Below are 17,684 nucleotides of genomic sequence, written 5' to 3'. Positions count from 1 at the left end.
TGCAGAAATAAGAAACACTAACTTTTTAGTGAGATAAAATGAGGGGGAGGAAGCCTCCCGCTGCTATGATAGTCCAGGCAGGACATTAAAGGGTGGTTAGGGAAAGGAACCCAGCCTCTCGCTGCTATGATAGTCCAGGCTGTACAGAATCTTTTCTTTAGACATGAAAGGGGAGGGGGGGGGGCTGATAGAGCTCAGTCTCCAGTTGCTATGATGAAGACTGTTACCAGCCGTTCTGTACCATCTGCCGGGGATGACAGGGAGTCATTCTCATTTTTACCCAGGCGCCCCCGGCCGACTTCACCGAGACCAGCCAGAAGCACTCATGGGCTGACAATGACGATGGATAACAGTCATATTGTACCGTCTGCCCCCGGGAAGGGGATGCTGGTGTTCAGCGCTGCAGCACCCTGTCTACCAGCAGCATGCAGCAGACATAGGGTGATATTGAAAAAAGGCGGGAAATGTTTTTTTTCCCTTTTCTTTCGGGGAGGAGGGTGTAAATTGACGACATATACCCTGAAACACCCGGGAAAATGTTTTTGACCCTTCAGGCACTGGAAGCTCAGTCAAGAATGCAAATGCTTTTCGGAGACTGTGGGGACTGTGGGATAGCTGGAGTCCTCACTGCCCCCTTCCTCCCTCCATGAGTGTCCATTTGATTCTTTGGCTTTCCGTTACGCTTGTCTCGCAGCATTGTCCTGAGTCCCTGCTGTGGCCTCTGTCTATCATAGCCTGGAGATTTTTTCAAATGCTTTGTCATTTCATCTTCTGGAACGGAGCTCTGATAGAACAGATTCGTCTCCCCATACAGCCATCAGATCCAGTATCTCCCGTACAGTCCAGGCTGGAGCTCTTTTTGGATTTGGGACTGCATCTCCACCCGTGCTGATCAGAGCTCCATGCTGGGAAAACAGGAAATGAAACTCAAAAGTTCGCGGGACTTTTCCTGTCTACCTGGCCAGTGCATCCGAGTTCAGATTGCTGTCCAGAGCGGTCACAATGGTGCACTGTGAGATACTGCCCGGAGGCCAATATCGTCGATTTGCAGCCACACTAACCCTAATCCGACATGGCAATACCGATTTCAGCACTACTCCTCTCGTTGGGGAGGAGTACAGAAACCAATTTAAAGAGCCCTTTATATCGATATAAAGGGCCTCGTTGTGTGGACAGGTGCAGGGTTAAATTGGTTTAACGCTGCTAAATTCGATTTAAATGCGTAGTGTAGACCAGGCCTCAAGCTCCCTGCCAAGAGGGCAGGAAGAGCAGCAGCTGCTGCTGGGGCCTGGGGGAGCTGTTTTCTGCTCAGCTGCTGAGGGAGAGAAGTGGCTATCTTGCTACCAGACCCAGCTTCAGTGCCAGGGCTACCTCTGCCTGGGAGGGGGGGATCCTGTCCACCTCATCCCTGCCCCGCTGTGTTCCTGTCCCTGCCCCTTGCTCCAGGGACTCCCCACACACACACACTGTGCCCCTGCCTCAGTTTCTCGCTCCAGGAGCCGACTCCCTCCTCCACCCTCTGTGCTCCAACTGGGGGGGAGGCAGGCTCCACGTCAGCTCCTCCCCACCCAGGGTGGCAGGTGGCAGGTGAATCCTGGGACAGGAGGGTGTGAGTAACGGGGTGGAGGGGGAGCGAATGATGGAGGGAGAGGGGGAGAGGAGTGAATGGGGGGCAGGGCCTGGAGAAGAGGTGAGGGTGGGACCTCTGGGGGGAGGGGTTGGACAGGGGGTGTCCGGTTTTCAGCAATTAGAAAGTTGGCATCCCTATTACCGCAGCGTACATCTCAGGTCCCTCTTCCCCCCCAGAAGCTCCTGTAATGCCTAGAGATCCCCTTGTGATGGGTTGGATCACAGAAACCCCCTTGGGAACTACCAACTGATGTGCCAAGACTGCTTCTACCTCTGCTTTTCCTGCCAGCTCAGAACTCCAGCACCCTGTCTTGCTGAGCCAGACACTCTCGTCTGCTCCAACAAAGATCCAGGATCTGAATTACTTGCCCCAAAGCTGTAGGTTTACCTGAAAGCAGCTCACAGAAGTGTTCCTGTCTTTAACACTGAAATGCTCAACTTCCAATGGAGTCTAAACCCAAATAAATCCATTTTACTCTGTATAAAACTTATGCAGGGTAAAAACTCATAAATTGTTCGCCCTCTATAACACTGATAGAGAGAGATGCACAGTTGTTTGCTCCCCACGTATTAATACATACTCAGAGTTAATTAATAAGTAAAAAGTGATTTTATTAAATACAGAAAGTAGGATTTAAGTGGGTCCATGTAGTAACAGACAGAACAAAGTAAGTCACCATGCAAAATAAAATAAAATGCGCAAATCTATGTCTAATCAAACTGAATACAGATAAGATCCTCACCAGTTCCAGAATGCTCCCTTTTACAGACTAATCTCCTTTTACAAACTGGGTCCAGCAGTCACTCACATCCCTTGCAGTCACTGCCCTTTGTTCCAGTTTCTTCCAAGTATCCTGGGGAGTGAAGATACTCTCTCTTTAGCCAGCTGAAGACAAAATGGAGGAGTCTCCCAGGGGTTTAAACAGACTTTCTCCTCACTCCTATGCAAAGTCCAGCTCCAAGATGGAGTTTAGAAGTCACCTGGAAAAGTCACATGTCCATGCATGACTCACAGTTTTTACAGGTAGCATCCATTGTTTACATGCTACCTTGAACGTCCTCAAGTAGACTCCTTATGTGGATTGGAGCATTCCAAGATCCATTGTCCTTTAAGTGTTTCTTGATTAGGTACTTAATTTCAACATTTCTTTCTCCAGGAGTTGACCGAATGCTCTACTAAGGTTATTTAGAAATCAAGCCAGTACACAGCCAACATTCATAACCTTGAATAACGATACATGCATACAAATAGGAACAATACATTCAGTAGATCATAGCCTTTGAGATATGTTACATGGCATATGTAGCATAAAACACATTCTAAGCATATTTCCATAAAGCCTTATGGGAGGTGCCATCACACCCCTAGCTAACCTGTGTTAAAGGAAGTCCAGAGGCTCCCTGATCCCGTTGCTTTGGGATGGGATTTAAGTGGGAGCCATCACCTTCTAATCCATCAGGGTCTCCAGGAGGCAAGAGCAGCGTGAGCCCTCACGGAGGAGCATAAGAGGGGAAATATTCCCACTCTGGCTGCAGCCACTGTTCCACATAGGGAGAGGTAGGTAGGGCCTTGTTATCGCTTTCATGGTATCCAGAGAAACCTCAGCAGTTCTCTAGCAACCCTGCAACAGGGAAATGAAGCCCCTTAATTCCTAGCGTGTAGCTGCGATGGCCTATGTTGATGCTATCTGCCTGTGTCTCAGTCTAGCAGTGACTGTCATCGGACAGAAGGTGTTTTCTCCGTCTGCAGCAATGTGGGGTGGGGGGGCTAAGGTCCCTGGTTCCCAAGAAGAAATGGGGAGTAGCAGCGGACTGAGGAGTGTGAATGTTCCATCTGGATGTTCATCTCAGTCTCCTGGTGAAATTACAGGAGTTCACCTATTGAAGATGACTGCAAAGGAAGCTTACGAGTGAAGTTCATGCAACCCCCATTAATCAAACCCCGCAGGGTTCTTTCCCCCTCTTTGATGTTCCTTTAATTATTCCATCAGCTGAATTTTGTATTCTGGTTTGAAGATCACAGGCTAAATCTCACTCCATTTGCTTCTAAATGGATCTCTTACTGGTCTCCGGTAAGAGGGTCATTCTGAGAAAATGGAAAAGGATGACCTGGCTGCCCCATGAGGATTGGCTTTCTTAAATGGCCAATGCTTTCTTGATGGAAAAGCTTTCATCTGCAGACAGCAATAATGATAAAATGTGGCCCTTCTGTGACAAGCTAATTGCAGGTACTAAATGCATTTATCTTTTTATATTTAGGGGCCCTCAGGGACTGGCACACCACTAACCTCTGAGACAACTGGCTCCATGTGTAATGCTGCTTTGCGATTCTGATGAGGTTTATAATGTTTATATTTTTATTTATGTACATTTCCCCACCACTTGATTTTAATGTGACATTCACAAATCACTGATTTCCTCTTGATCTGAAATTAGTTCAGCTAATACGCTTTCTTTGAAAATGCACTATAACAGAATGGACTTCACATCTCATGTTCCATTTAAAGAACAATTGTGGTACCTAATATCTAAGAGCTGGGTTCTGCCACCCTTACTACATAAGAAGTCTCATTGGTCTGGATTGTGACATTGGCGATATCCCTGTGCAGCAGTACTTGAGTGCTGTGCATTTACTACTCCCCAATAGAGCATATAGGTGGGGAGTAAGCAGAGTCTTAAGTCTGTCCCCAGCATATTAGCATAAACTAATAGCAAATTACTACACATATACACACCCCAGGAGCAAGAGAGAAGCAGAGAAGGGAATGTGAGGCCTAAATTCCTAGGGATTACTGTAATTTACAATATTAATTTTATGTGAGATTAGTGATGCCTGAAAGAAGGTTTAGGCCCTTGGATTCAGCTGGATAAACCTCGGCAAGTCGGAAGTTGATTGGAATTTTCCAAAACTTTAAGACCTGGCCCCACCAAACCCTGAAACCCTTACCATAGTAGCACTATCTCCCCACAGGCCCTGGTTCTACCTTACTTCCTATGCTGTCAGCCTGGCAGTCTGCTAACCCTCCAGCAGTGGGATATCATCTCCAGGGAAACCTGGGAAGCTTCCTTCCCTCATCTGGTTCTTGATGTCTTCAGCCCATTCCAGGCACCATCTTCTGGGAATGTCCAGGCATCCTGCTCACTTGTTCTGGTAAGACCAAGTAACACCTTTGCTGGATCCCAAGTGACTTGCCTCTTTAGAATGTGTAAATCATTGTGATCTTAAACTCTATGGATTACGCTCCAGAGTGCACCATAAAATTATTAAATGTTTGAATATGCACAGTTGCCCTTTCCTTCAGATGAGATTAGTGGTTCTCCTGGGAATAAAGGAAGGGAAGGATCTTCCATACTCGGGGATTTCACAGTTCCTCAGTGCGTTCTAGCCAAGTCAGAAGAAAATTCTTATCACCAACGCATCTCCCAGTGGGGTGAATGTACAGACACTCATCTTGAACTGCTGCAGTCCCTGGTAAGTAATCTTCATTTTTTCATTTTCATTAAGAAAGGGGAAGCATGTAGCTCATTAACTTCAATATTAACTGTTTGAGGAGTAAGTTAATTTCACTCTGATCAAAGCATCCACGCTTCTTGTGCTGTCATTTAGAGATGAGTCAGTATTTCCCCAATTTATGACTATTGTGTAGTTTGCATCCATTATAAAACATGAGCAAAAATTAGCATAATGATTCATTATTAGGCTACTGGGATAGGAATGAATCTTGTACAAGGAAAGAATATTGCTACATTGGTCTGTGACTGGACTGAGTGGAGCAAATTGAGAATCTAACTAAAAGGTTTTTTGCATAACATTTTCCATCCTGTCACCAAAAAACTTTGCTGGGATTTTCTGTTTACCATTGGGCAGAGCAAGTGGTCAATGATGTACACATTCCTTTCACAGGCTGCTCTCTCTTTGGTACTATGAGACTGTTTCTGGTTTCTTTCTGATTCTCATCACAGAGGTCAGAATCAGTCCCCCTGCTCTGCAATTGGTATCAGCCAGCTCACTCTCTCTCAGGACTCAGTTACACACTTCTGACATAAAGATTATTGTTGTTCCATGCACTGGTTTTTGTAAGAGTTCCATAGGGAAAAAGCTTGCTTCAGCTGAGCTGTGTTGGCCAGGGGCTAGTTAGCCTCTTGCATCTCGGCATTAGTTATTTTAGTTTTGAGGGCCTGAATGTGTTTTTAAATTAAAGTCGGAAAATGTTTGTTTTGGAGATGCACTTTGATGGCTTCTTCCTCTGAGCACTACAATTGCACATAAATGAGGAAATTCAGTGTGCTTTTGCTCGAGGGAGCTAGCTTTTCCCCATTTAGAGCCCTAATTAGAGTAATTAATCATTTCTGTTTTTGCTTTCTAAGCTTGCAGGCTAGAATATGGTCCACACTTGTTCAGAGCAGAAATGTAAAAACTGGTTCTCCTTCACTTGATGCTTTGCTGGTGTTACTTCTACCCACTTTTATACTCTTGCGAGCTAGCACTCAAAATATGAACAAGGTGAAATGACTGTCAAGGATGAAAAAAGAGGAAATGGTCAAAGATATCTGTTTTGTGGTGCTTGGTTGGATTTACTTCCCTTCTGATTTTAACTATCTCTGCTAGTTGGCTTGGGTATCCCGATTTTGATTTTCAGATGAGCTTCTTTGGAAGTGGCACACCATTCATTGGGGTGTCAGAGGCTCTCTTTTATCTACTAAGAGTCAACTGAGAAATTTCCACCAGAGAAGCATAATTTACCCAGGCCCTGTCTGCGGAATGGCATTTTGAAGACTGCAGTTAATTCTGGCCTCGTACTTCATGACATTATCAAGGGCTACATAGGCACCGTGCAGTCCAGGCCACGTTAAGGGCTGGCACAGAGCTCTGCTGCCAGCAGAGGAGGATAGGGACTGAGTTGTGACTCACTCATGAATCAGTCCCTGATTGCCCTGGGGAGAAGTAAGTTGCATGAGCTCTGTCTTGTATCATTTATTCCCGCTTTCCCACACTGATACAAATGCATTGCTGTGAGTGGAGCCAAACCTCTGCCCAGTCCTTGCTCCAGAATGCACAGGTGGCGACAATGTGGGTGGCCTATTCACTGAAGAAGAGGATTCCTTGTACCCTCTTATTCCCTTGCACTGGACGCACAGTTACGCCCACCATAGAGCCTAAAGGGATCTTGAGGCACCATTCCACTGACACTCCTAATGAATAGCCTGGCTTACCTCTAGGGAACAAGAGTCTGGTCAGAAATGACAATAGCTCTTACGTCCCCTCTTTTACCATGGGCTAGACTGGGATACTCTCACTCATGTTTGGTAAGCCCTTACTCCATGAACAGTTGGGTTGGGTTCATAGGGACATCACTTGGAACAGCGTGAGAGTGAGAGTACTGTAGGTCAGCCCTGAATATGTTTTTTAAAAAGTATATGCATGAATACGACATCTGCCAGGAAAAAATTGCAAGTTTAGAGTCATTCAGACATAAGGTGCAGTCCTGAATACATTGTACAACAAAAAACCAGTTCTGGTAATACATGTGACAGTGAGTTGAAATCCCCTGCTGCTGTTAGCTTTCCTCATATGTTTCCAATAGTTGTCAAGAAAATATTGTGGAAGAAAATATCCATTTTCGTTTGGCACGTAGATGCCTTGCCAAAGCCAGTCTCGCTCTGGCCAGGTCCATGTTCCCTGTAATGAAGCACTTTTGAATCTAAGATGTTGCTATTTAAATAGTGTTTTTATCTATTTTACTGCTGTTGTCAAAAGAGTAATGGACTCCCGTAGAATCAGCCCTGCTTGTGCTTTTCACGCATAGATGCAATTGCTGGAACAAGGCCAGGACTGCTTTTGAGGTAAACCAGCATGTGGGACTTTTTGACGGCACTATTCAAACTGAGAATGCCTGATCTTGCAGACCCGACGCAGGTAAAACTCCCACTGATTTCAGGGGGATACATGAGACAATGGATGTTTGTAGATAGGTTTTTTGTTTAAAAAAACCCAACCAACCAAACAAAAAAAAACCTGTATAACTGCAGGATACCAGCAAGGCTTTCTCATGTCTCCTTCCTCTTTTCTATTTATTGTACCCCCAACTGATCTAATCATTTAATATACCATAGCATTCTCCCACCTGAGCACAGGAGAGGCAGTGCACAAGCACAGTGTCGTCTTGACTCCATACGTGTAGGGAATTCCTCTCTGGCAGTCACTTGGCTGGGGGAGACTGAATAGACATTGTGGCTCAAGACAGGTCTCCTGACTAATAACTCTGGAAGAGAGCAGTCAGTTTGGAGAGGAACACAGGGGCTAGAATACCTAGCTCCCACAGAGAGGTGATGAAATCACTTCCATAGTGTTCACCGGGAGATGAGGACAGTATCCTACCCACTCATTCTATCCACTGTTCATTGGGCTTAGGGAGGCCCATTCCCCACATCCCCATGGCCCCAGTACAAGGAAGAAGGACCAGTTTCCCTTCTTTACCAGGTTTACCTGTCCTCAAGATTGATGGGTCAAGTGTAGAACCTTGGCAATAAGGGGATAACACTCTTCTTACTGTTACATAAACCAGGGCCAGGATCTGATCCAAATTGCAATGCTGTCTCCTGGCCCACCACCACTTAACAGATATGCAAAACCAAACCATTGTGGGCATAGCAGCAGGCAGTCCATACGCTTGGCCTGCTCAATGTACTTATATACCAGATGCTAGCATATAAATGTCATGAATATGTATGCTATCTCCTGGGCAAGCCACAGCAATACGTTATACAGTATATATAGGAACATGAAATCATTACATTAAAGCAACGTTCAGGATAAAACTCAGTGCAAACTATCTCTTGGCAGCTCAGGATAATGATCCAGGATTTCTTGGTGATGTAGAAGGGGAAGATGCCATTCCAGTCAAACTCTTAAGTGAAATAATCCAGTTTCACAGTGTTGGCAGAAACCCCTTTCTGTTCCCTTCTGATGGCAACATACCATGCCAGAGGCAGAATGGGATTTTTCAGCAACAATCAGAAGTCATGTCTCAGAGTTAGTTTCAATGTTAGTATCAGGACTGGTGCAAATCTGTTCATCAATGTCCACCAAAGTTGCAGTTCTGGGCTTTCTTGCAAAATCACTTCTGCTAGTGAAGTGCAAGAACTTTTATCTGGTCTTCGGCTTGGGCCTAAGAACAAGAAGTGTGCTTTCTATTTCTGGGCCTGAATCTTTTCTGCTGTCAGGTGCAAGAGCTATTATAGAAAAAACATCATCTCAACAGCCTTCTCTTCATTTCGAATGCCCATGGAACACAGATTGGAGAATCACTTCTGGTTCTCTAAATCTTCTAGTTTTGTCTTTTAGAAAAGTTGTCCCATTTAGCTCCTGTATATCTTCATTTGCTAATATTTCCCCTCCTCAGCATCATAAAAGTATATCTTCCAACTGCTTTATCTGCTTCTGAAAATTATGGAATTTGCTGTTCATAGCACATATGCAGCTCATGAGAGCACGCATGGATAATCAAAACATCCTGGAAACATTTAACAGCTTTCAACATATTTGCACTTCAGTTTGATCCCTTCTCCAGGTCTCTAGCTAGAGCATCCTCTGTCTGTTCCAGCAACTCCATGGTAATCCAGGAACGGTTAGATATTTGGAGCAGCAGCAGCATGCAGAAATTCTGTATGGATTTTTTTTTTTTTTTTTTTTTTTGTGTGGAGCACAATCCTCTTTTTACAATATTTTCTCACTTTTTGTTAGTAGTTTGTTTCAAAATATATGTATAAATGAACTGAAATTACATGCATCTACTCATATCTTACATTCCCCTATGGACATCTTTGTAAGGTTCTAAATTTTAATCATGAATATATGATTAAATGCACCTCAGACATGTCTGCAGCCTGCAGGGAGCCCCTGTGCTGCTTTGGAAAGGACTGTCTCTTGCACCATTTAGTACAGGTCTGCACCACTCCCTTCCCAGCCAGTCACTGACTGACTGCCACAATTTGGGCCGCATCAGGCCTGATCCTGCAAGGTGCTGAGCTCCTCCTATGACCTCAGTAGGAATTAAGTGCACTCAGTATCTTGCAGGATTAAGCTAATATTTTTCCTAAATTTAATAATTTAAACTCCTGAGGATTTAATTAGGCTTTAGTGAACTGAACTAGGATTTAAAGATGGCTAAGGGGAAAATGCAAAGACTTCTAGCACCTTCTCTAAAATAAAGTATCATGGTTTGTGAAAAGATTTCAAAAAAGTGTGTGCTGAAAATACCCTCTTGGATATATTTCCCTATATCTAATACAGATTCTCACTTAAAAACAATGATGGATCTAGAGCATGAAGTCCTCTTTATCCAAAAATATCACTACAAGTTCCCCTCTCCACCATATGCCTTCACTGTGTTCTAGAGGGACCACATATAGGACTATTTCAGTCTTCATGCCTTTCAAACCTTGACCTCTGATAAGAATAGCAACAAGATTGACAACTGTGGTGACTTCTATGGTGTTCAACAGACTTCTGTCCCTTAGGAACAGGACTGAGACCAATGACTTATTCACAAAGACCATCAGAAATAAAAAGAACAACTACTAGACATTACCAGACTGGATCACCATAGAATCAAATCTGGAAGTGAAACACATTACTTCTATGATTAATCCCTTGAGGCAATCCAGTCTTCTGGGCCATCTACACAATTTTGATCCTTCAGCTCTGTTTCCCATAATACATTTAAGTTTACAAATAGGCAGCATGCCGCCAGTGATACTGTATATGATATTTTAATAAAAACATTTTTTTCGTATAAATCTGGTGAGATCTTTCAAATATCTGAAACTCAGCATAGGACTATTGGGCCAAATCTTTAAGTCTTTAATCATTACTCCAGGATAATCCCATTGAAGTCAATGGGGATTTGGCCTGAAGAAGGAAATGAAAAGGGGACTTCAGGATTTGGTCTGTTGTAAAAGAGCGATGCACCCATTACAGGGCACTTGGAACATCCCCAACCCTCATGCTCCAGTCTCAAGGTAATCACATCATTAGAACTCTGTATATAGCTTCCCAGTTCACCATGACATGATTTGCTCGGTCTGAACCCAGAGTGAAATGTATCACTGTGCAGAGGACCAGCACAGGCACCACTTAAACCCTATTTTGAGAGCATAAGTTGTGCGTAGGTCTTGCATTTGTTCCTCTGCGCTGCGGCAAATTTCACCTACAGATGGTTAGGCAGCACAACAGTTTACACCTTGATACTGTAATAGCAAGAACCTACCAAAGCAATGCAAGCGAATGAAGGGCACTTATTCCTCTCGGTGACAGTGTGTTGGTTCTGGGGCGCTTTCTGAAATCAGAGCAATTTAAACTGAATTGTTGCAATCTATTCATTAGATGGGGAATTTCACATAACACTGCACTGATCTTTCTGGACCCGATTTTATATCTCTGAGTTCCAGTACCACAGTGATTTTGTAGAGTGTGTGTTTAGTCATGTACAATAACAGCTCTTTGAGGTTAAATGGCCATTTAGAAAAACAAAGTTTTAAACTGGTGAGTCTACAGTAAGAATTCAATCTTATTCTCCCATACTCCATTTAAAAGGAGTTAATAGCCTGAATTGAGGAGAGAGACCTCAATTGTGCTTGAAGAATTTCATTATATAAAATTAAAACATAAAAATAAAACTTGATTGGGTATTTAAATAACTAGAAAGGCATCCAAAAACCTCCGACTGCTCTATAACTAAAAATATTGCTTACCTTACTTAAGTAGATTTTAATTCACAGCAGGGCTAATACATTTAATACCAATTTTCCACCTCATGCTTACTATAAATCCCTGAAACCATATTTTGTCCTGGAAATTGCAACTAAATCTTATTTTGTTAGGTACAACTATAAGACAAGAAGGAAAGATGAAAGGAAGAGCATTAGGCTTTTCTTATAGGATATGCTGTGCTTTGAAACATATTTTATTGACCCTAAAATTACAATATCAATTATTGACATTTTTGTTGAGGATCAATCTCAGATTAAATGGCAAAATGGAGAAAAGGTTTTCATATGTACTAAGTCCAAACGCAGAAACAGATTGCCCTTGTCACATTAACTTTTTTTTTAAGAAACCTTTTCTGATGATTAAACAGGACATTTGAAATATATCTAAGTTATACCAGTCACCACAGTGCTTTTTGGTGAACCAAAGAAGTCCCATAGTGAAATCAAACTTAGAGTACGAACTGTACTAGTTCAATACAATTTTCTTTTAGCATCAAATGCTCTTTTTTAAATTTACATTTATTCTGTCAATTACAATGCAAAATAATTAATTAAGCAAGATGTTGGAGTGTGTCAAGATCATTCATCTGAATTGCTAATAGGCTGGTGGCATTTTTTCCACAGAGGTCGATTCTGCTCCAGCCGAAGACAATGGGCCTGATTCTCCACTGTCTTGTCCCTCTTTTGATCACGTACACCGGTGAAAAGGCATTGGAAAATGGAGGTGAAATGCTGCAAGATTAGTAACATTTACATCCACTTTATATTACCTTTTCACAGATGTGACTAAACTAAGTGCAAAGGCCCAATGGGAGTGTTTCCTTGGTCTTCAACTAAAGCAAGATGGAGACCTAAACGAGTGTGTATGGAGGGATACATGTTAATCTTTTTGCTGTTTTTCCCCCTTGTTTTACTATGTTTATGGAATAAAATCCTGTAAGGTAGTTTAACCCCCGCACTCCCAGTGACCTGTATCTAATTTGCTTTTGCATTTACTCACAGGACATATGGCATATAATTTAAAAAAAGATTAGAGGGCTCATGCCCTCCAATGTAATTAACCTAAAATTCTAATCCTACACCAGCCTATTTTCAATTTGGGATAGTACCATATACACACTCTAACATTATTGCTCAATCTATATAGCAACAATTTTCAAAATGACTAAAAATGGCTCCATGACACTTGGATCACGCCTGTGAAGCTTCTTCTTGTACTTTGTAATTGTTTCTTCTCAGTGAGAAATAAATACATTTGCATTTTACCATAAAAGTTAGTCACCTGATACCTGAAACATTTGTATACCATCTTTAAGAAAACATGGCTTGTTTGGTCAATTTGCCTGCCTAATGTTATATCTGTAAAAAGTGTGTGACACCATGTTACCTTCTTCACACGTCTGTTGATACAAATAATACATATCTGAGCGCTAATATTTCATGCTGCATCTTATCTGTTGTGCCAGAAGACTAATATATTGTTTTACACATGTATTATGTATAGTAGCTAGAATAATTTGTGCTGATTCCTACTCCCACTGAAGCCAATGACAAAACTCCCATTAACTTCAATAGTAGTTGGATTTAGATTGTTTTTCCGGCATGTTTTCCATCACTAAATTAAACTATTAGTAGGGGAAAAAAGCCCAAGGGAAGAAAGATATGAATTTAGGAATTAGCTGATCCACAAACAATGTTTAAACATAATGGCATTCTGAAAAGATATTTAAATAACACAACAAAAAAGTGCTATGAATTTAACCATCTTTTAGATTTTGAGTTTAAAGTTATTCTATATTTAAACTTGAGCGTAATAGGTAGCTTCCTTGACTTTCCATTTATTTCCCTGAGCACTGGTCTTTGGAACAAGTGGAGTTTCAGACTTATCTAATTTTATGAACCCTAAAATATTGGTATTTCCTGTTAAAAATCAATTTCTTTATTAAAGTTTTTAAAAAATTCCATTGTATAGCCAAGATTTAAAAAATAGACACCTGTTGTTGCCTTCTAAATCTCCATTTAGCCATTTCAATAATGGCCCAACTTTTAAAAGTACTCAGCACCCAACAATTCCCCTTTAAATTCAGTGAGTGGCTGGGCGCTCAGCATTTTTGCTAACAAGCCACTTATTCAAGAGCCTAAATAATGATTTAGCATCCTTCCTTCAGTTACCCATTTTGAAAAAAAAAAAAAAAGAAATAAAAATAAACCACCACCAAAACCAAAAACCAAACCCCACAACCTTGGCTCTCTCTAATATATAAAATATGAAATTTTTGCCTAAATCAGCACTGTATGTAAGGACTACAAGATTGGGTTTAAAGAGGGTGAAATTTTCCCCTTGTGCAGAGGGCTAGCATAAAGCCTATTTTGAAGACTTAAGTAGGACTTAAACAGGGCTTTCTGCTGGCCTTCTCCACAGGATAAAATTACAGCCAAATAAACAGCACTGTACCACTAGACTTCCACAATTTGGAACTACGGCAAACTTGGAATAACTGCATTTGATCTCATATCTAGATTAAAGATTTGTGTGTTTCATAGATAAATTTTATTTTAAAAAGACTTCTAAGGCATTCTGCATTTTAGGCTATACAAAGTGTGCAAATCAAAACACTTTAGAAAACAAAGAGGCAGCAACATTTTTAGGCTAAAATGGTCTTTTACTGATTCTAAGGCTGTAAATTACTTTTCTCCTAGCGCCTTAAAATTTAAAAATAATCTTCTGTCCCCCACAAAAATATGCCATAATTCTGTTTTCCCATAACTACCTCTTCCTCCTCCTCCTCCTCCTCCTCCTCCTCCTATCTAATATACTGACATTACACAGTAGGTTCCAAAATGAGGATTAACAGAAGGGTTTCTATTTGTATAGGATTCCATTTTAATACATGCTAATTGAAAAAAGAGGTGGAACATCACCATCTGAAGTGTGGCATTTTTACTCTTTGGACAACATGACTTAAGCCTTTACTTTTTCTGTGCAGCACAAAAATACACCATAGTTGTTTCCCTTAATTACTTTCTCACGCTATCTGATAAACTGACATCCCACAGCAGGCTGCTAAATGAGGATTAATAGTTTTACTTTTGGCTGGAATCCCTTTTAATGTGTCTAATTTACAAAAGTTAGCAAATACAATCTGATTTTTTTTCTTTGTTCTCTGTGCATTAAATACGCTTTCAACTTCTTTATTCTCCTGGTTTAGTGGGAATTTTAAGTATGGTTCTGAAAATATTTGGAAGGTGTGTTTGTACAACTTCTCCCTTAGAACTGTGAAAATTACATCAGTTAAGGCTGTTTAAAGTACATATTTTAAAATAAACTTTAATATTCAAGCTTACCAGATTGATAAATTGATAACAATAAGATGAGATTCTTTACAAGAGAAACTATACAGTTGTACAAAATTAAACTTGTGTAAAACAAAAATGAGCTCTGCCTTGCATTAAAAACACAGAGCCTGTTTACAAAAAGGAATGTACATGCCATTTGGACTGCCTTTTAATTGCTGTATCCCAACAACAACTCAATTATTTTAGTAAAGGAACTGGTGATTAATTTTAGATTGTAATGAATCTACCAAACTTTTTCATTATAGACGTTCCAAAGCTTTTACAGTAAGAAGTTATCAACAAAAGCAGGCACATTAGTGTACAAAAATGTTGCTGTTTACTTTTTCTTTTTTCTCTGAAAGTGCAGGGGGTTTTAATGTGCATCCTACCAGACCCAACATAGGTTGTAACTCTCACTACGCTGTAAATAGAATTTAAATCTTCAAGAAAGTGTAAACATAAGAATTTCCCCAAACAGCTGCGGTAAACATTACAGGAATGTCTTTTCGCTGTTAAAAATTTCTCTGCTTGAGAGGTAAAGAAGCTTCATTACACTTTTCCCCTTACACTGGCTGGTTATCATAAATGGTATACCTTTGTACCATTAAAGCTGAACAAAAGACTATGATGATGATGATTCATTTAAAAAAAATGGCCAAAGAGACATCAGGAGGGGAAGAACCAACTCCTAAACGGTTCTTGTCCAGCCTTTTAAGACTCAATCTTGATATTTAACAGACAAGACAGATGAAAAGCTCCATCAGACAGAACCATGATCCTGAAAAACGTACTCGTGGGCTCGCTCAGTCACCCCCAGCAGGAGCAGCGCACCGTGGGGCTCTGGCGAGGGTCTCGCCACGTACAGTGATGGAGCCAGAGGCTGATCTTTCGCCAGGCGCGTTGCCTCGGCCGAACCCCAGCGGCCTCTAGCGCGGCGAGACTAGGGGTGCGCGCTCTTTGCGCGGGCCGGTGCGCGGATGCTGCCCGCAGGTCTGCCCCCAAAGCTAGGGCAGGGGCCGCCTGGTGTCAGCGGCTGATTGTCAGCGCAGGTGCGGGTCCCCGGGGCCGGGCCCCTCGCTAGCTGCTGTTGGCGCCGGGCTCCCCCGGGTAGATCTCCTCGTAGGCCGGGGGCTGCTCGTGGGGCAGCGGGTAGCAGTAGGGGTAGGAGGGGTTGAGCTCAGGGTCCATGGGCGAGTAGCCGGGCAGCTCCAGGGACGGGTGCCCGCCGCAGTGCACCTCCACGCCGGCCTCGTCGAACACGTGGAAGACGCCCACGTTGATGTAGGAGACGGCCTGGAAGGGGCAGTCGGCGGGGGACAGCTCGGGCTCCTCGCTGGAGAAGATGGAGCCCTGGCTCGGCCGCGGCGCCCGCCGGCTGCCCGCTCCGCCGCCGCGCCGCCGCCTCCGCCGCCTGCCGCCCGGGGCCGGGCGCTGCTGGCGGCGGCGCTGGCGGCGCAGCCCGCGCTGCTGGGCCGCCTTGTAGTTGCGCACGAGCAGCAGGCTGAGCAGGCCCAGCAGGCACTCGAGCGCGTTGAAGACGGTGGAGAGCACCAAGCCGCGCTGGTAGTCCCGCAGCTTCTGGCAGCGCAGCGCCGCGCCCGCCGCCGCCCGCGGGCCCCCGCCGCCGCCGCCGCCTGGCGCCGGGCCGCAGTAGTGCGAGTACTTCCTCTCCACCAGCGACACCGTGTCGCCGTCGATGACGGCCCCGGCGAAGGCGCTCAGCACGCCCAGCATGAAGACCAGCACGCCGAGCAGCAGGAAGTTCTGCCGGCCCCCCGCCGCGGGCTGCTGCTGCGGCCCCCCGCCCGCCGCCTCCCCCTCCGGCGGGCGGCAGCAGAGCAGCGCCGAGCCCAGCAGCGAGAGGCCGGCGGCCAGCAGCAGCCCCGAGTAGAAGGCGCCGGCGGCGGTGCCCAGGCGGAAGGGCTCCCCCTTGAGCTCCGAGCCCAGCGAGAAGCACTTGAGGCCCACGGCGGCGGCGCTGAGGGCGCAGGCGAGCAGGAGGCAGCTGGAGAGCGCGGCGCAGGCTCCCCGGACACTCCACTTCATCCTCCGCTGCCCCTCCGGCCTCCCCCTGCCTGCCTCGCCGCCGCCGCCGCCTCCTCCTCCCCCCTGCGCCGCCTCCGCCTCATCCTCCCGTGTCCTCCGGGGCGGCGGCCCTTCCCGGCGAGGCGGCCGCCGCGCAGCGCGGGGACATGCTGGCGAGGGGGACCCGCCGCTCTCCAAAGGCTCCGCTCCGCTCCGCAGGCAGCCGCCGGCCTCAGTGAGCCAGGCGCAGCTCGCACACACACTCCCCTCCTCCTGCCCGCCCTCCCTGCCGCCCGCCCGCCCTTCTCGCGGCTGCTCCCGCTCCCCGCCGCGGCTGCTGGGAGCCGATTAATAATTGATGGCAGCAGCCCGGCTGCGGGAGCAGGGGCGAGGAGCGCAGCCGGGCTCGGGCGGGCGGGTGGATCACCGCTTGCTGCTCAGCCTGCCGAGCTGCGAGCCCCCGGCCCGGCGGGCACAGGGCAGCGGCAGCAGAAGGGCTGGCCGGGGACAATGGCAGGAGGGATGAGATGGGGGAGTAGTTTTAACACCCCCCCCGCCTCGCTCTGCCACTGAGGCCACCTGCAGAGGGGAAGGAACGGGGCATCAGCCCCGCAGTGGCACTGCTCTGCCCCGGGGGCTCCCGCTGTATTGCCCCTATTGCTCCCCCATGGCGGTGCCAGGGCTGCCCTGCTCCAGATGGGGCACTACGAGTCCTTGCAGAAAAGCGGAGAGAAGGGGGGGGGAATCAGGAGCTGGCAACCGTGATTTATCACCCCCCCTCCCCCTTGCTGCTGATAATGGCAGGTTCCTTAAATTCCTTCCTCTCACTTGCTCGTGGAGGGGAAGGAGGGATTAGTTCCCCGGTACGGTTTCGGGTGATCTCACTGCATGGTGCGAGTTATTTTCATACACGCCGCTGTCAG

General features: G+C 45.1%; 1 protein-coding gene across 1 annotated transcript; it reads right to left on the bottom strand.

The window, feature by feature from the left end:
• Nucleotides 1–2,920: 2,920 nt before the first annotated feature.
• On the bottom strand, nt 2,921–16,782 carry TMEM271 (transmembrane protein 271). Its single transcript, XM_030567624.1, has one exon. It carries the CDS (start codon nt 16,780–16,782, stop codon nt 15,814–15,816), a length of 969 nt encoding a protein of 322 aa, XP_030423484.1. The 3' UTR covers nt 2,921–15,813.
• Between the last annotated feature and the right edge of the window lie 902 nt (nt 16,783–17,684).

Source organism: Gopherus evgoodei, chromosome 6, assembly GCF_007399415.2.
Source record: "Gopherus evgoodei ecotype Sinaloan lineage chromosome 6, rGopEvg1_v1.p, whole genome shotgun sequence".
Taxonomy (NCBI): Eukaryota; Metazoa; Chordata; order Testudines; family Testudinidae; genus Gopherus; species Gopherus evgoodei.
Note: the sequence above shows the minus strand (reverse complement) of the source record. Positions and strands in the feature narration are given on the sequence as shown.

Coding starts and splice junctions, on each gene's coding strand:
- TMEM271 (XM_030567624.1), bottom strand. CDS start 16,782: ATGAAGTGGAGTGTCCGGGGAGCCTGCGCCGCGCTCTCCAGCTGCCTC.